The sequence below is a fragment of the Sus scrofa genome, chromosome 6 (genome assembly GCF_054392235.1).
Source record: "Sus scrofa isolate SSC_HxYL_T2T_F1_AM1 chromosome 6, Sscrofa_HxYL_maternal_Yorkshire_Landrace_v2.0, whole genome shotgun sequence".
NCBI classification, from domain to species: Eukaryota; Metazoa; Chordata; class Mammalia; order Artiodactyla; family Suidae; genus Sus; species Sus scrofa.
The window spans coordinates 140,557,797-140,578,354 of NC_139388.1; the positions used below are offsets into that span (position 1 = coordinate 140,557,797).

A 20,558-nucleotide genomic window follows, 5' to 3' on the forward strand; every position below is an offset into this window, starting at 1 on the left:
TATCATTGTCTGTCTGTCTTTTTTTTTTTTTTTTTTTTGACTTACTAATTGAGTGCGAATGTTTTTCTTACTTAATGGGAAGTTGTTGGAGGAGAGGGACCTCCTCTTACATGTTTCTGTTTACCCTGAAACTTCTAGTACAGTGTTTTGATAATGGCTTGTCGAATTTTATTTTATTTTTGTCTTTTTAGGGCCACATCTGTGGCATATGGATATTCCTAGACTAAAGTTTGAATTGGAACTGTAACTGCTGGCCTATGCCACAGCCACAGCAACGTAGGATCTGAGCCATGTTTGCAACCTACACCATAGCTCACGGCAATGACGGATCCTTAACCTGCTGAGTGAGGCCAGGGACCGAAACTGTGTCCTCATGGATACTAATTGGGTTATTAACCACTGAACCACAGTGGCAACTCTGTGGCTTGTTGAATTTAATTCAACTTTTTTTCCTGAATTTTCTGCACTGATTGTATCTTTTAACATAAATCAACTTTGAGGTTGTTATTGAAAGTAGGCATAAAAGCTTGAAACAGCAATTCTAGAATGGATAATTACTGTGAATTAATGACTTTCACTTTTTTCATTAATTTATATCTTATTCATTTATTTACAAACATTTCTTGAATTTTTGCTAAGTGACTGGCATTGACTTCACTCTAGAGAAAGAGGCAGATACTGTCCTTGCCTTTAGGGAGCTTTGGAATGAATGAGAGGCTAAGTAGATATGGTTCTGGACTCTAATACTTTATTCACCCAAGCAGTTTTGCATTGATTTATTTTATTATATAGAAACCCTTCAGGTAAATTTGTATTTATTAAAGGGGTTCTACTCTAAAATTCTGAAAATCACTATGAGCTATCAAATTTGATAATGCTTACTCATTACATTTTGAAGTGCTGGAAGGGAAAAACTGAAGATTCTCTACCCTGCAAGTTTATCATTCAGATTTGAAGGAGAGATTAGGAGTTTTCCAGATAAGCAAAAACTAAAAGTGTTTATCACCACTTTATAAGAAATGTGAAAGGGAATTTTCTTTTTTTTTTTTTTTGGACTTTTTTTTTTTTTTTTTAATTTTTCCACTGTACAGTAAGGGGATCAAGTTATCCTGACATGTATACATTACAATTACAGTTTTTTCCCCACCCTTTGTTGTGTTGCAACATGAGTATCTAGACAAAGTTCTCAATGCTATTCAGCAGGATCTCCTTGTAAATCTATTCTAAGTTGTGTCTGATAAGCCCAAGCTCCTGATCCCTCCCACTCCCTCCCCCTCCCATCAGACAGCCACAAGTCTTTTCTCCAAGTCCATGATTTTCTTTTCTGAGGAGATGTTCATTTGTGCTGGATATTAGATTCCAATTATGAGTGATATCATATGGTATTTGTCTTTGTCTTTCTGGCTCATTTCACTCATTATGAGATTCTCTAGTTCCGTCCATGTTGCTGCAAATGGCATTATGGCATTCTTTTTTATGGCTGAGTAGTATTCCATTGCGTATATATATCATATCTTCCAAATCCAATCCTCTGTTGATGGACATTTGGGTTATTTCCTTGTCCTGGCTATTGTAAATAGTGCTGCAATGAACATGCGGGTGCATATGTCTCTTTTAAGTAGAGTTTTGTCCAGATATATGCCCAAGAGTGGGATTGCAGGGTCATATGGAAGTTCTATGTATAGGTTTCTAAGGTATCTCCAAACTGTTCTCCATAGTGGCTGTACCAGTTTACATTCCCACCAACAGTGCAGGAGGGTTCCCTGAAAGGGAATTTTCTAAGCTAGAAAGAAGAGGTAGTAATCAATAGTAACATAATCTCCCAAAGTAAATATCTTACTGAAAAGGTACTTAAATAATGAAGGTAGTGGATTAATCATTTATGAAGTAAAAACAAAGGGAAAAATACAGAAGGCATAAAATTAATTAAAAATGTAATAATTAGTTAAGGGATATGTAAAATGTGTCATCAGAAATGTAAAATGTGTCATCAGAAATATAAAATGTGTTGAGGGATAAAATATAAAGCTTTGGAATGTGTTCAAAATTGTTATTGTCAACTTAAAAGAGTTAATATATATGTAGGATGTTATGTATGACCTCATGGTAACCACAGAGAAAAATCTTATAGTAAATACACAAAAGTAAATAAAAAAGGAATATCAACATAAACTAAAGAAGACAGTCAAACAAGAAGAGAAGAAAGGAACAGAGATGAACTACAAAAGCACCTAGAAAACAATTAACAAAGTGGCAATAAGTGAGTACCTATCAATAATTACATTAAATATAAGTGGACTACTTTCTCCAATCAAAAGACATAAGGTGGCTGAATGGATTAAAAAAACCAAAGCCCTTCTCTATGCTCCCTATAAGAGACTCACTTCAAACCTAAAGACACAGTGTGGAAGTGAAGGGATAGAAAAATATATACCACGAAAATAAAGATGAAAAGGAGCTAGGGTAGCAATACTTAGACCAAATAGATTTCAAAACAAATACTATAACAAAAGATGAAGATGGGCATTATGTAATGATGAAGGGGGCAGTCCAACAAGAGGATGTAACATTTGTAAACATTTATGCACCCAACATGGGACCACTTGAATATATAAAGCAGATATTAATGAAAATAAAGGCAGAAATAGACAGCAATACAATAATAGTAGGGATTTTAATACTCCACTTACATCAATGAATAGATTATCCAGACAGAAAATCAGTAAGGAAACACTGACGTTAAAACACACCTTATATCAGATGGACTAAATGGATACGTATAGAACATCCCATCCAAAATGAAAACAGCAGAATACACATTCTTTTCAAGAGCACGTGGAACATTCTGCTGGACAGATTGCATGTTAGGCCGCATAACAAGTCTCAATAAATTTAAGAAGTCTTAATAAATTTAGGCATCTTCTCTGATCACAACAGTCTGAAACAAAATTACAAGAAGAAAACTGGAAAAATAAAAACATATAGAGACCAAACAACATGCTGTTAAACAATCATTGTGGGTCATCATAGAAATCAAAAAATACCTTGAGACAAATGAAAATGGAAACGCAGTGTTCCAGAATCTTTGGGATACAGCACAAGCAGGTTCTAAAAGGGAAATTAATAGTTAATCTGGCCTTAATAAAACTCTTAACCATCTAATTTTACATTTAAAGGAACTAGAAAAAGAAGAATAAACAAAGCTCAAAGTTAGTTGAAGGAAGGAGGTATTAAAGCCATTTTTTGGGCTGCTCCCGCAGCTTATGGAGGTTCCCAGGCTAGGGGTCTAATAGGAGCTGTCGCTGCCAGCCTACACCAGAGCCACAGCAATGCAGGATCCGAGCTGCGTCTGTGACCTACACCACAGCTCACAGCAACGCCAGATCGTTAACCCACTGAGCAAGGGCAGGGATTGAACCCGCAACCTCATGGTTCCTAGTCGGATTCGTTAACCACTGTGCCGCCATGATGGGAACTCCACAAAGAAATTATTAATGCAACTAAAAGTTGGTTCTTTGAAAAGATAAAGTCAGCAATTCTTTAGCCAAACAGACTCATCAAGAAAAGAGCCCAATAAATAAAATCAGAAATGAAAGGGGAGAAATTACAGTCATTACCACAGAACTACAAAGGATCATAAGAGAATATTATGAACAATTACACTGCAACAAATTAGACAATCTAGAAGAACTGGATAAATTCCAAGAAACATGAAGTCTTCTAAGATGAATTATGAGGAATTAGAAAGTTTGATATAGACCAGTTCCTAATAATGTAATCAAATCAATAATTTTTTTAAAGATGCTAACAAATAATGTTCAGGCCTAGGTGGCTTCACTGGTGATTCTGCCAAACATTTAAAGAAGTTAATACCTAACCTCAAATTACTCAAAAAAAATTTGAATGAAAAGAACACTTCCAAAGTCATTTTACAAGGCTAGCATTACCCTCACACACACACACAAGAATTGACACTACAAAAAAAAAAAAAAAAAAAAATCACCAGGCCAGTATCCCTGATGAACATAGATGTAAAAATCCTCAATAAAATATTAGCAAACTGAATTCAACAATACATTAAAAGGATCATATAGCATGATCAAGTGGGATTTATTCCAGGGAAGCAAGGATAGTTTAAATAGGCAAATCAGTAATGTGATAGTAACAAAATGAATGATTAAAAATCATATGATCATTTTAATAGATGCAGAAAGAAGCATTTGACAGAATTCAACATCCATTTATGATTAAAAACAACACAATGGGTAGAGAAAGAATATACCTCAATATAATAAAGGGCATATGTGATAAACACACAGCTAACATTATACTCAGCAGTGAAAAGCTAAGAAACCTTTTTCCTCTAAGATCAGGAACAAGACAAGGATGCCCATTCTTGCTGCCTTTAATCAACATAATATTAGAAGTTCTAGCCGCACAAATTTAAAAAAAGAAAGAAAAAGGCATCCGAATTGGAAAGGAAGAAGTAAAACTGCTATTGTGTACAAACGATGATATAGAAATCCTTAAAGATTCCACCAAAGAAACTATTAGAACTAGTAAATGAATTCAGTAAAGTTGTAGGGTGCAATGTTAATATACAGAGAAATGGTTGAATTTCTATACACTAATAATGAACTATGAGAAGGGAGAAATGATGAAAATAATCCCTCTTATGAGTGCACCAAAAAGAATAAAATACCTAGAGATACATTTAACCAAGGAAATGAAAGACCTTTATTCTGAAAGCACTAAGCATTAATGAGGAAAATTGAAGATGACACAAATAAGTGGAATAAATCCATACTTCTTATTTTGAAGAATTAATATTGTTAAAATGTCCATATGATCTTGGAGAGACAGCTAAGATGGATTGAAGCAAGATCCTAATTCTCTGCTCAGAAATTGAACCTAGGCAGCCTGGGTGAAAACCAGGAGTCCTAGACACTAGACTAGCTAGAGGCTAGAGGCTAAAGACAGAGTTGTCCTGATTCTTGTCCCCATTAAAAGCAGGAATGTTTCAAGGAGACACAGCATAACATGTGGGAAAGCTCACTACTTTTTGGTAGACTGAGCAAGATGGTAATACACACCCAAAAGAAGAGTATTCTTATTTTGGTGGGCATTCTCCTGAGTGAGGAAGGTCCCAGAGAGGTGCTTTAAATCACTTATATGGAACAGTTCTTCCAGGTCTTTGTTTTCCTTTGAATAATTATCTTTTATTTCTCATACCTGATCAGACTCAAGGCCCTTTTCTGATATGCATGTGTATTTTTTAGCCAAGATGAATTCCATCTTGGGTTTTTATGGGAAGATTGACAACGTTTATTATGAGATGGTGCCCCCTCCCTTTTTGACTTGGAGGACTCTTTCTGTGCATGTGTAGTCAGGAAGTTCCCCTTGACCTCAAGAATGATTAAAAAGGAGTTACAGTTGTGGCTCAGCAGTTAACAAACCTGACTAGTATCCATGAGGATGTGAGTTCAATCCCTAGCCTCGCTCAGTGGGTTAGGGATCCAGTGTTGCCATGAGTGTGGTGTAGGTCGCAGACAGGGCTCAGATAAGGCGTTGCTGTGGCTGTGGTGTAGACCAGCCACTGAGGCTCCAATTCTGCCCCTAGCCTGGGAATTGCCATATGCCATGGATGTGGCCCTAAAAAACAAAAAAAGAAAAAAAGATAGATATGGTCATCTTATCTTTTTACTCCAGCAGAACTCAACTCATGCCATTAATTTTCTCCTTGAAGTGTCAAAAAGAGATAAGGCCCAATTTACTCAGCTTAACAAATCTCACCTGTTCTCAGGCTAGGGGCCCATCTACCTCCTACCTTACATACTACCCAAAATAATCTATAGGTTTCTTGCAACCCTTATCAAAATACCAAAGGCATTTTTTAAAGATTTTTAATTTTTTCTATTATAGTTGATTTACAGTGTTCCAAAGGTATTTTTTATAGAACTAGAACAAATAATCTTAAAATCTGTATAGAATCACAAAAGACCCCAAATAGCTAAAGTAGTCTTGGGAAAGAAAAACATAGGTGGAGATACACTCCCTGATTTCTGACTATGCCGTTAAGCTATAGTCATCAAAACAGTGTGGTACTGGGAGCACATTTCTAGTTTCTAGATGGGATGCTGCCTGCCCAATTTAAGAATCATCTAATAAAAAAGCTTCAAATAGATCTTCAAATTTACTTGGTTTAATTTTGTTTTTTATAGATGGGTGGCAACAGTGAGCCTTCCAATGGCTTCTGGGGACAGCAGAAAACACAGGCATGGCACCCTGTGAACCCTTTTGAGTTCTTTGTCTTTCTTGCTGTTTCTGAGGGCCATTGGTAAGTTCCTTTTTTTTTTTTTATTTTTGCATTTTTTAGGGCCCCACCTACAGCATATGTAGGTTCCCAGGCTAGGGATTGAATTGGAGCTACAGTTGCCGGCCTATGCCACAGCCACAGCAACACCAGATCTGAGCCATGTCTGCAAACTACACTGCAGCTCACAGCAATGCTGGATCCTTAACCCACTGATCAAGGCCAGGGATCAAAACTGCATCATCATGGTTACCACTGAGCCACAAGGGGACCTCCTGCAAAACTTTCTTAAAGTATAAAGCATTACGATAGCAATGAAACTTTAAATCTTTAGAACCAGTAGCTTTTTTAGGTTGGGAAAGCCTTAAAAATATACTACTCTCTAATATAATGTTTTTATGGACTTAATAAAAGTTATATGAATATGTAAGCATGTGTGTATTTATTATTGCTACATATATGTTTTTCAGTTTCAGGTGTGCCCCAAAAGTCTATGTGTGTCTACCCCTGGACATCGCACTGATCTTTTTCAGAGGGATCCTAAACATGTCCTGATAACTGATTTCTTTGGAAGTGTACGGAAAGTGGAAATTACAACAGAGACTATAAGTTTGCAGCCAGATTCAGGAATCATGAAAAGCAGGTATCCATCTTAAATTTTTATTTGAATAGAGTATTCTGGTCTCACAATTTGTAAATTTTTATGTAACATAATATTGAGATGAAAATTAGTATTTATAAATAAAATTACACATTTCTACCCATTCTTTACTTTATGTAGGCCCTATGCTTTTCAGATTTATGGGCAAAAGCTCAGACTGATACTTGTATCAATGGGAAGCTAATAGCATGATTAGAGTTTATTGTAGCTTAATAATGCAATGTTTGTAGTAGTGTGAATTCAGACTTGCTGAAAAGCACTAAAATTTTCCCCACAACTGACTGCCTCAGATCCGTACTTTACCTTCAGTAGAGGCATATATAGTGGTTCACAAGACCTTTCTGATAGGGCAGGCCTGTGAATGTTTCAGACATTAATACTCTCTAGTGAATGCGTATGTTGTTCAACCTGTTGCAGTAGAAAGTATTAAATGATGTGGCATTGGATAGGGAAGTTGACACCTGGGCATTTAGAGTATGATAGGGCCCTAGGAATCTGGCAGATGCAAGGCAGATAAACATATAAAGGGGAAGTGAGTGCCAAAAGAATATAGGTGCCAAATGTATACTGCAGACTATATAACACAATGCTTCCATTTTCCGAATTCCTCTGAGCTCCAGTAATCTGATTTTGGTACCATGTATTTTGGTTCCTTGAGTCTGGGTAGTTTTTAAATCTGGTTCAGTCCTGTCTCTGGCATTTCTTTAGTGTTGTAGTCTCTTAATCTTGAACAGTTTATCTGGGGCTATTGTAAATTTGGGGAGGCCCTCTATCAATGGGTGCTACTGTTTAGGATTTCACTGGGGGCTCTTAGTTATTAATTAGGGAAAGGAATGAGAGAGAGAGGTATAAGCTAGGTACTTCCCTCTTGGGGAATGGATTATGTGAGAGAGAGAGAGAGAGTGTGTGTGTGTGTGTGTGTGTGTGAGAGAGAGAGAGAGAGAGAGGAATTGAGAGATAGAGATCGGTTGATTTTAAGTATGTGAATTTAGAACTGTTTATAATGTACTGCTTGTTTTTCTGCTATAAGTATTTTTTTTAAGGCAAAAATACTTTGTTAGGATTAAATAGTGTCTCAGTTAATAGCCAATGTATTTTTCCTTCTTTCTTTTTTTTTTTAGATTTTTAGGGCCGCACTCATGGCATATGGAACTTCCCAGGCTAGGGGTTGAATCAGAGCGATAGTGCCAGCCTACACCACAGCCACAGCAACGCAGGATCTGAGCTGCATCTGTGACCTACACCACAGCTCATGGCAACGCCAGATCCTCAACCCACTGAGCAAGGCAAGGGATCGAACCCACATCCTCATGGATGCTGGTTTGATTCGTTCCCACTGCGCCACAACAGGAACTTCCTATTTCTTGAAATATATAGACAATATATTTTATTAGCCATTAAACTTTGTTACTTATGATTATCTAATCCTGTCAGTTGGAAACTTATACTCCAGGGAACTTTGGATTGCCAAATGGCAGCATATAAATTACTCTCAGTTTTGAAAATTTCAAATATTTGTAATTGAGCTTGTGAATGTTTTAGAAATAAATTCAAAAACTAGCACAAAAATGCATTTATGAAGATTTGAAATTGATACTATTATTATTTCCTACTTTGTGTATTCAAAGCCTTGTTTTTCTTTTTTAATTTCCTATAGTTATTGGCTTAAAACATATTCTCTTGGGAGTTCCCACTGTGGCTCAGTGGGCTAAGAATCTGACTGCAGCAGCAGTTGCTATGTAGACGAGGGTTTGATCCCTGGCCTGGTGCATTGGGTTAAAGGATCCAGCATTGCTGCAGTTGCAGCGTAGGTTGCAGCTGCAGCTCGGATTAAGTCACTGGCCTGGGACCTTCCATGTGCTGTGGGTGCAGCCATAAAAATTTTTTTTCTTGAGACTGCAGATGATATATGAAAACAGCGTCACTTTTATTATTTAAATATTGAGTTTCAAAGTACTTTTGTAAAATAGCTAAACTATACCATGGTACTTAGCAACTAAAATTGAAATTGAGTTACATGTCTTTTGCCAAATTTATTTTGTAATTTCCTTTAAACTTATGCCTATAAAACATAAGATACACCTTATCTTAATCACCTGAATATTGCATTAATTTCATTTATAGGCAAAGAATTTTTATACTTCTGTACTTATTTTCTATTCTGCTTATCTTACACAGCATTAAATATATAATAATCATACAGTAAAAAACAAATGATTTCAGTGGAGTTCAACTGAATATTATATGTTCTTGAAAGATGGAATTTTGTCTCATAAAGTATCTGGAAAGATGGAATTTTGTCTCATAAAGTATCTCAGTGTATTGGTTCAAAAGCAAAAGTTGTTGGTGTTGACAATTATCTTCATTTATCTTTAATTGAAGAGAAAATTATTTTACTCATCAAAGTCTGATACCAAGCACTATTGAATTAGAGCACCCTCTAGTGTTTATAAATACATTTTACTTAGAACATTGCTTACAGGTGGTTTCATAATTACTAGTACACATTATCCAATTAACTTAGGAGGATTAATTTCCCCACATGTTCCAGGAATTTTTACATGGGTGATACAAATATTATATGTAGGTGCTATTTATATGCAAATGCAAATGGCAATTGGATGTTTGTTTAAAGAAAAGTATATTTGTCTGAGATGAGATTTCACAAAAAACTGCTTTATTAAGGAAATTATAAGCTTGAATGTAAATGTGTTTTTTCAGATCTTAGCTTAAAAATATAAGTACAGTTATTGTTACTAAAATTGATAGTTGGAATTCCTTTGTGGTGCTGCGAGTTAAGGATCTGGTGTTGTCATTGCAGTGGCTCGGGTTGCTGTTGTAGTGTGTGTTTGATCCTTGGCCTGGGAACTTCCATATGCTGCAGGTGCAGTGCCCCAAAAATCTACAGTTAAACTTTTAAAAAAATACTACTTTTTACATATATTAGGGAAAAAATGAAACTCATTTGTTCAGATTGTTCATGTTTCATATTTTTTATTTTAGAGTAAGCCAAACTAAAATAAGATATGATGGAGAACATTAGTGTGTAAAGTTGACTGAAGTATCTATATGAAATAATTGTCTTTTTATGTCTTCTGACACATACATATTATATGAGGAAAGTACAGTCATATACTTACATATTGAGTAAAGTGCAGTCATATACTTAGTAACAACACTTGTTTCTGCATGTGTTTTACAACTTGTGTTTTTAATTTATTTTCAAGAACAAATGCATTTAAAATAAGGACTGATTGCAATAAGCTTGACTCATATATGTTAATTCTAAACTACTTCATCTCAGTATACATAGGTTGACTTTTTTTTAATGAGAGTTGCAGTGTTTATTTCAGGTTCTCTCTCTTTTTTAAAACATTTTTTAAATTTTTGTCATACTGGCAGCACATGGAAGTTCCTAAGCCAGGGACAGAACATGAGCCACACAGCCCTAGCCAGAGCCATGGCAGTGAAAACACAGGAGCCTTAACTCCCTAGGTCATCAGAGCACTCCCCATAGGTTGACTTTTGATTAAATATGCATACAAATTAACAGCTTGCCTTCCTCAAAGATTTGGGCTTCCTAGAACCTAGTATAAGTCCATATCAGCATTACTCAGAGTGCCAGTTTTGTGTCATAACTATATAAGGAAAATAGCCTTTGGCTTGTGAATGTAAAAATGCAGGCACCAGAATGTAGAGGTGTAGGAGTTCCTGCTGTGGTATAGTGGGTTAAGAGTCTGACTGCAGTGGCTCAGGTCTCTGTGGAGGTGTAGGTTCGATCTCTGCCTGGCACAGTGCGTTAAAGTATCCAGTATTCCCACAGCTGTGGCATAGACTGCAGCTGCAGCTTGGATTCAGTTCCTGGCCTGGGAACTTCCATATGCTGCAAGTGTGGCCATAAAAAATAGTAGATGTGTAAATTCTGTAGGCATTGCCCAAGGGAGGGAAAAAAAAAAAGAATCTGGGACAATATGAACTGTAAGTGCCCAACTTTTATCTTGGTTGGTTAGGTTACAACTTAGCTGGTCTGACTTTTGCTTTAGGTTGTAAATTTAGGCACTTGATTCTGTTTATTAATTTTTTGTTGTAAGTTTATTCTGTTATGCTAGAATTTCTTTCTTTCTTGAGGCAGCCTTTAGCAATTGAAAAATTTTGAGTCTCCCAGGAAAGTTGACGCTAAACTCTTTTCTTACAGATTTCTTATAGCTCTCTAATAGAGGGGTGACCTTATTGAAGTCAGTCTATGTTTTGAACACCAGAGTAGGACTCTTTCAAGGACTTGGTAAGGAAGTCCCCGCCTCATATAGGAGATCAGACAGTTGCTGCCACAGTCATCAGATTTCTGAGTCTTTTCTATGTGCTTTGTACTTTATATAACACATTATCTAGTACTGTTGGGTTGTAAATTGTAGAATCCAACCCTAACCAGCATTATTTCCTTAAAGATACTTGTTATGCAGATATTCTGTTCTACGGAACCCAAGGGCAGCCCCCAGTAAGGGACTGGAATTAGGAACCAGAAATCAGTCAGAAGTGTGAGCAGACCTCTCTCCATCTCCCTGTTGGTCTAGTCTTTTCTTTCTCTGCTGCTCTGGCCATGTAGGGGATAGAGTGTGTGCATTTTGCTGTTCTAGAGGTTTATATCTGTTCTTTTCATGACACAGCCCAGATAGAGTTAACTTGCTTATTCCCTATTTTATGCTCCCTGGAAGGCTTTCTGAAGAGCCCAGCTCGAGTCAGCTGGGCATAGTGGGGTCATTTAACACAAAAGCCTGGCCCCTGGGGGACCTATCCCATGTGGATAAGATGAACCTTCCAAAGGGGACTTGGAAGCTAGGCAGATACTCTGAAGGAAAAATTACATTAACCCTTTTTAACATACATAATAACTTTATGAGGCAAATGTATACTGGTGAGTAAAATGAGGCTGAGAAAGGTTAAGAAACCTGCCTAAAGTCACACATCTAACAAATGTTGAAGCCAAAGTATGAATCCAGGAATGCCTCCTACCTCTAAAAAGTATTTATTCTTATTTTATTCTTTTATCATTTATCCTGAGTTACTTGGCTTACTTTCCTGTAAAAGGATGTAAAATATAACTGGTAGCTCAGTGAATTATCACAAAGGAACTACTCATGTAACCACCAGAGAAAGAACCAGAACAATGCTGGTGCACTAGAAGTTCCCTCCAACCCTTTTTATACCTCCCTCAATCTTTACCCTCTCACTCTCCTTAAAAGATAACCATTATCCTAATTTACATTCTTACTCTTCATCTTAGTTTATCACCTAAACATGATCCCTAAACATTATGTTTTGCTTCTTTTGCAAATACTGTGTTTTTGGAGTTCATTTCTGTTGTATGCACCTATAGTTTGTTTTTTTTTTAATTTAGTAAAATTACCTTTTTTAGTACATAGTTCTGAGTTTTGGTAAACATATGCATTTGGATAATCACCATAGCAATCCATCACTACACAAAATCTCTTCATGCTTCCTTCTATCCAGTCACTCCCTCATTTCCCTGAAAACACTGATCTGTTTTCTATCCCCATGGTTTTATCTTTTCCAGAATGTCATATAGATGGATTCATACATTCTGTACTCTTTTCAGTCTGGCTTCTTTTCTGGTATAATGCATGTCAGATTTATACCTGTTGCCACAGGTTAGATTCTTAACCTAAATCAAAGTCACAGAGACTGTAAGTTGGGCACTTACAGTTCACAGCCTCTACCACAGCTCATGGCAACACTGGATCCTTAACCCACTGAGCGAGGCCAGGAATTAAACCCGCATCCTCATGGATACTTGTCAGGTTCTTAACCCACTGAGCCACAATGCGAGCTCCTTAAGTGATATTTTAAAAATTTATTTTCTATCTGTTGCTCAACTATAGAAATATAATTAATATTGACTATATTCTGTGATTTTATTGACTATGGTATTGATCAATTCAATCCCAATCAAAATCCCAGCAGGCTTTTTTCTATAGAGATAGCCAGACCAATTCTAAAATTTACATGGAAATATAAAAAACCTACTATAGCTTTTATTATATTATTTAACATATGAATTCTAGTCTCTATTTATAATGTTTACTAGGAAATTAAATCAAATTTGAATATATGTATTTAACAGAATCATATGTTTTGAGATTGGGCAAGGTAGATTGTGAAGATGAAACTTTTCCATCAGACAATTCACTGAAAATTGCTCATTGTAAATTGATAAGGTTTTGAAACTTTATGAACTAAAGATTTATCAAAATGGCTCAAACAATAGTTTATAGGGTTTCTCCTCTGTTATTCCACATACTTCCAGGTTTTTAAAAATGAATTAATTTACTTATTGGCATAATTCTATATTAGGCTTTTTTTTTTTTTTTTTTTTTTGTTAGGGCCACACCTGTGGCATATGGAAGTTCACAGGCTAGAGGTCGAATTGGAGCTGCAGCTGGGGCCTACACCGCAGCAGTGCCAGATTTGAGCCACATCCATGACCTATGCTGCAGTGCCAGATCCTTAACCCACTAAGCAAAGCCAGGATCCAAACCTGCATCCTCATGGAGACTAGTTGGGTTCCTAACCCACTGAACCACAATAGGAACTCCATTTAGGCATCTTATTTGGTCATTTATTTTCTATTATTTATAACAGTCACAATTATTAACAGCTCATTAGCATAGAATTTTAGAGCATAGATTGGATGTGGTTATTTGATTTAAAAAGATACCAAAACTGTGAGTTCCTGGTATGGCTCTACAGGTTATGAGCCTGACTAGAATCCATGAGGATGTGGTTTCAATCTCTGGCCTTGCTCACTGTATTAAGGATTCGGTGTTGCTGTGAGCTGTGTTGTTTGTCACAGATGCAGCTTGGAGCCTGCGTTGCTGTGGCTGTGGCGTAGGCTGGCAGCTGTAGCTCCAATTCGATCACTAGCCTGGGAACTTCTGTTTGCTGCAAATGCAGGCCTGAAAAAGCAAAAAAAAAGATACCAAAACTGATAGCTTAATTACCCATTATGTCATTTTGCTTACATATAAAGATCTTATTAATATAGTTTAAAAATGTGTTGATTATGTAATGGGCAATTTTTTTTACACAACTAATTCTACATTAAAAAAAAAATCCGTTGAGTTGGTTTATGACTTTTAAGAAGTCAGCGTATATAAACAGTATAACAGTGTAGTATAACTTTTTATATAAGTAAAACCCCTCTGAATATAAATTAATAAGAATTATGTTGACTAGCAATAGTCAACTTCCAACTAGTATTTATTAATGTTTTAAAATATATCAAAGCAAAGACCCTAACATTTTTTAATTGTGAAAAATTTAAAAATAATATAGTATTATATATAAAAATAGAACATTAAACTTAATCCACTAGGATGTTTAAGGAATAAACTTCTGAATTATGTTTTAACTCTTTGATTCTCTGTTCTGTGACTGTTTTAATTTGCTTACTAGTTGTAATATTGTTGCTCTACTCTACTAAGATTTAATGTCCTAAATGAGTTAAATCAATGTCTATTATCTGATGTTATAGAGGATACTACAGCATAATAATCAAAGGCAGGGTCATTGGAATCAGTCTGCTTCTGATTTCAGAACCTCTGCCATTTACTAGCTATGTACCTTAGGCAAAGCACTTGATTTCTTTGAGTCACAGTTCCCTCATCTGTAAAATGAAAATAATAATAATTATGTTTTATAAGGTTATTAAGAGAATTGGTCTTCATTTTGCTTGTACAGTTCTTCTGTGCTCAAATATAGTAAAGTATTCAATAAGTGTTCACATTATTGAGAGAAATACATCACATGTACTGGTAAAAATTATTGCTAGAATTCTATTTTTGGTAAATTTTTGGCCACTTAAAAAATTATTCTGGATTTCCATTGTGGCTCAGCAGTAACAAACCCCACTAGTATCCATGAGGATACAGGTTCTATCCCTGGCCCTGCACAGTGGGTTAAGAATCTGAAATTGCCATGAGTGCAGACATGGCTCAGATCTGGTGTTGCTGTGGCTAGCATCCTAGGCTGGCAGCAGTAGCTCCAATTCATTCCCTAGCCTGGGAACTTCCATATGCCATGAATGTGGCCCTAAAAAGACAAAAAAAGAAAGGAAATCATTCTGCTTTTATTAATCTAGTGCTAGAAAGAAGGTATTTTATATTTGGAGGTTTGTCTTTTGGAGTACTAAAAAGAATTGGGAAATTGTGTTTTACCAGAAGATGGCAGTAGAATTACATATTTGTACATAAGAAACTTTTTTTTTCAATGTTAAAGATTAAGGTTGTATTTTTAAATAAATCATGATATTTGTTTCTTCACATCACTGTACAGGGGGAAAAGAATTTTGATATTGTTAGTTTTAAAAAGTATGGTAAAAATTCTGTATGTAAGTTGTCTTGCTTTAATAAACCTTGTAATATGGAATTTTGGTTGTGAAGTAGGTAAATCTGCACGATCTTTTGAACTGTTACTCTTCTGGCATGTTTTTCAAAATTAATTTACATGTTATTAAATACCTTAGTCAAGAAATTTGGAGTTCCCATCGTGGCTCAGTGGTTAATGAATCTGACTAGGAACCATGAGGTTGAGGGTTCGATCCCTGGCCTTGCTCAGTGAGTTAAGGATCTGGCATTGCTGTGAGCTGTGGTGTAGGTTGCAGACATGGCTCGGATCCCATGTTGCTGTGTCTCTGGTGTAGGCTGGTGGCTACAGCTCTGATTCGACCCCTAGCCTGGGAACCTCCATATGCCGCAGGTGTGGTCCTAAAAAGACAAAAAAGAAAAAAGAAAAAGAAATTAAAGGGTCAGAAAAACTTAAGATGTGTCTGGGAAGATTATGATTAATTAGTAATAAAGATAAAGCAGTTCTTATTTATAATTTATCAATGAGAAAACTGGATTCAATTTTTTAAAAAATTGATTTATATGTAGCACTAGAGGATTGTGGCTGTTAGGTAAATCAAGAGGCAGAATACATTTATATTAGCAATATACTTCTGCAGTCTCATTTCAGAAGTTGCCATTTTTGTTGAAGTTATGGTGTGCCTTGTTACATGGTTCTCAAATATTCTACAGGTGAAGTATTGCCCAATTGTTTCTTCCAGTGAGTGATAGAAATTTTAAGGCAATCTGGAGTTCCCATTGTGGCTCAGCAGTTAACAAATCTGACTAGCTTCTTGAGGATGCATGTTCAATCCTTGGCCTTGCTTAGTGGGTTAAGGATCTGGCGTTTCCGTGAGGTGTGGTATAGGTTGCAGATGTGGCTTGGATCCTGTGTTACTGTGGCTGTGGCATAGGCTTGCAGCTCCGATTCGACCCATAGCCTGGGAACTTCCATATGCCGTGGGCGTGACCCTTAGAAGCAAAAAAAAAAAAAAAAAAGAAACTTTAAGGCAATCTGTTACAGGTAGAAAGAGTATGGCAGTGAATGGACTCATATTCAAATTTTAGCTTGATTCCTGGCTTTATGTCTTGAGACATATTACTTAATCTCTCTTTAACTCAGCGAGGTGCCCTACTTTCTGCCTTTAGAGTTGTTTTCGGGATTCGGGATAATGTATATAAAATGAGCACACTTTGTCAATGCCTTTTTAAGAGCATGCCATGTAAAACTCATCACAGCAATACTGATATCTCTCCTCCAGTGTAGGAGATACAGTGGAAGCATTACCATCTTTATTTGGTATACGTAGGTCTATGTATATGGCTTGATTTGCATTTTTATCAGCCATGCCACATGTTGCCTGTTCTGACAGGAATTCCTGTGAAGTTGTCCTTCCTATACTTACTCATGTAGTTGATTTTCAGAAAACTCAATTTTAGACCTGATGCTTATTTCGTTGAATTTTTATCTTACAAGTAATTGTCTTAAAAGTACTAGTTCATTATTGTACCCGATCAGTCTTTTAGAATACTCATTCTGATATCATGATGTTAGGTTAAACTATCTGTAGGTTTTATTGTGGGAGGGGGGGAGTGAACCTAATGAGGGACAGGGCCAGGAAGTCTTCCAAGAACATTCTTTGTGATTGGAGTTCCCATCGTGGCACAGTGGTTAACGAATCTGACTAGGAACCATGAGGTTGCGGGTTCGGTCCCTGCCCTTGCTCAGTGGGTTAACGATCCGGCGTTGCCGTGAGCTGTGGTGTAGGTTGCAGACGCGGCTTGGATCCTGTGTTGCTGTGGCTCTGGCGTAGGCCGGTGGCTGCAGCTCCGATTCGACTCCTAGCCTGGGAACCTCCATATGCCACGGGAGCGGCCCAAGAAATAGATTAAAAAAAAAAAAAAATTCTTTGTGATTGATATCAATTTGGACACAGCTGTTACATTTATTAAACTACTGTAATTTTTCTCAGGGGTAATGGATGATTTGAAACTTCATGACAATTTTTTTTAATAAAGCCAGACTGTACCCTAAAGCAGCAATAAATTCATTTATGAGACTCTTCACTAAGTTACTATACCTTAGTAAATATTATTTAAAGTATATTTTTCTATAAATGTAGTAGAAAAATTACTACAAGGTGGCAGGTAATTAAGAACTCTTATTTCAAAATTGATTTTCTCTTAAAAATAAAAAAGTAGGAGACTAAAAAAATCATATTTGGTTTTTGACCATGTCTTGGTAATATAAATAGTACTTTAACATTAATGTGAGAAAGGGAACACATTATGTTTCTTCATGAAACAAACATTTATTGGCTATTTTCATTTGAGCTACAGATGACATTTATCTATCCAACACTGACTAATTGTATTACTGTCCATCTTTTTCTGTTTGAAATTCAAGTATCCAGAGTTGTTGTCATATCCAGTATATTCCATACTTGGCACTTTGTTTAGTTTGGTGAAATTGTTGCATATTATTCTGGAAGTACTTTCACTACGAGAAGCATGCAGTTAACACTGGACTGTCTTTTTTCCCTGAGATTGATCAATCTCATTTTAACTTCCTTTCTTTGTTCTTCATCTGATGGGATCAGCTTCTAATGTTAATTAATACTTTCCCGTATGATTTCTCAAAAGTGAAAAACAAATGAAAATTAAGGAGATAGAAAAGTTCAAAGGATATGCTCTCAGAATACTGAAATTTGTCACATGATACCTAAGTGTGCATGCTGACTGAGAAGTACTTTGCACCACACTGTGTAATAGTAGATCTAGTTTAAATGGTCCGAGTGACTTTGCAGGTCAGTGGGCAATTTCAATTGGGTTGTATTAAAATTAGTGTTTATTTATTCATGCCAAATTTATGTTTATTTAGAGTATGTATCTTGAGAGTTGGCGTATTTTAGATTTCCATGAGGTGACTTAAGTCCGCATGCTTCAGGAGAGTATTTTTCACTTTTCCCTTAAGCTACTGAGACAGATAATAATGAGGTATATGGCTAGACATTAATTATTAGTATAGTCATCTTGTAACTTAGAGATTCCACCCTCAGTTTCTGTTACTTGCAGTCAGGAACTGTTAACTGCTCTAATTGCTTTGCATAAACATGATGTATACATTTAAAATCTTGTATCCAGTGTTGAAGAAAGCTCTAACTTATGCTTAACAAATAACTAATATTCATAATGTTGTCTCTTTATTATGCTAAAATACGGTAATACGTATCTTCTAAATTAATGAAAATGATTAAAATATATCTTGTATGATTTTAATGTTAAGGATAGTTTTTTCCCTTACTCTTTGAAAATCACACACAATAAGACCTTAAGTGTCCCCAAATTAGGTAACTTTTAGTAATAAAGAATACATGAAAGTTGCCAGTGAGTTGGCTCTGAATAGGAGAAATTCCATTTTTACCTTAGATGTAGAAACACAACCTGACTTTAAAGGCCTTCGGCATTCATAGTTTGAAATTTCATTTCTCAATAAAGGAATACCCTGTAATGTTCAGAATTAGATATAACATTGCACTTTTTCCAGAACAAGAAATTAATATAAATGAGTTAGAGAGGTGGTTTGAAGTTATTGAAACTAATAATAAGGAACAATCATTTGACTTCACTTTTGAAATTGTTGCTGACTAGATTTTTCTGAAAAGCTCTTCTGTTATAAAAAACCTGGATGCTCAATAAATTGCTAAAAAAGCACTTTTAAACATGTAACTGAACTACCAAAAAAGTAGTTGCATGGAGACAGATGCCATTGTTTGATGAAATGCCATTTCTGGCTTTTCCCAGGTTGAACTGGAACTGGTAGCACCTCCTTATTCAGGAAAAGGGTCTGCATACATTCAACTTCCAGTAATGTTTTTAGTCAGTCACAGCTGGTGTTCCAAACATGCATCTTCTCTAAGCAGTTGGCAATAAGCTCAGACTCTTTGTCTCCCCTAGCAAGGGCTGCTTAGCTTTACTGTAAGTGTCAGTGGGTGAGGTCCCTCTTCTAGAGCCAATCCTTCTTTTTTAGGGCCACACCTGCGGCACATGAAAGTTCCCAGGCTAGGGGTTGAATTAGAGCTGTAGATGGCCTACGCCACAGCCACAGCAACACAGGATCCGAGCCGCATCTCTGTGACTTACACCACTGCTCACAACAACACTGGGTCTTTAACCCACTGAGCGAGGCCAGAGATTGAACCCACGTCCTCATGGATGTTAGTCGGATTTGTTACCGCTGAGCCAAAATGGGAACTCCCTCCTAGAGCCAATCCTTGATGTGTCCACCTGCACCCTAATCCAAACACGCCTTTACAGAGGACCATGTGCTTTATCCTACTGCAGGATATATATTTTTTGATCTGCGAGGCAGAAAGTGTTTGTTAGCAAGAGCCCATTGCTGAACAGTGGCTTTCAGTAGAAAGTTCTACTTTCTTCAGTAATAGGGAAATCTCTTGTGAAAAATGTCGAAGGAGCTAAAATCCAAGCAGTAAGTAAACATACAAGGTAAGGCTTCCTAAATTACTGCTATAGAAATCTAGAGCTTTGAGTTAGAATGGCTTTGTGTGAGGGTCAAGACAAAAGCTCTGGATCCATTTGTAGATAGTTGGGCTTAAGAAAGTAACTGTAGGTTAAAATTGGTTATCCAACCAAACTGTTGTTAAAGAATGAACAAAAATAAGGACATCTTTACATGTAGAAAAACTGAGCGTATTTTCCATCAATACATACTTACTTAAACAACATCTAAAGGGATCACTTCTTGAAGAAAACAAAGGGGCCAGAAGAAAGAGGTCTAATTACAAGGAAGAATGCTGAGCTCACCAATGAATGAAAATATGAGTAAATTTAAGCAAAAACTGAGAATATTTTATAATTATGATAATGGGATGATGGTAATTTTTGGGGGGGAGTAAGATACATCAAAGTACTAATGTATCTAATAGCAGTATTATGTAGAAAGGAGAGGAAGTCATTGGTTCTGAAATATTCAGAGGTTTTTTTCAGTGGTGGGGGGGAGGAGGAGTAAGTTGTAGTAGCTTTAGACAGCAAGGTTAGTATGCATTTTACATTTTGAGAATGACCACTTAAATGACTAGAAGTAGAAGAAATAGAAAAAAAATAGTACAGGAGAAAAAAAATGTAATCAAAATCAGCGAGGAGGCAGCCAAAGAATGAAGGTGAA

The 20,558-nt window shown here is 36.2% G+C and overlaps 1 protein-coding gene across 1 annotated transcript in view; it reads left to right on the forward strand.

Moving 5' to 3' along the window:
* Positions 1-20,558, forward strand: part of PIGK (phosphatidylinositol glycan anchor biosynthesis class K) — a 117,148-nt gene that overhangs the window by 40,247 nt on the left and 56,343 nt on the right. Inside the window, 1 exon segment of the mRNA NM_001032358.1 lies at positions 6,784-6,956. Coding sequence (NP_001027529.1) covers positions 6,784-6,956 — 173 coding nt within the window.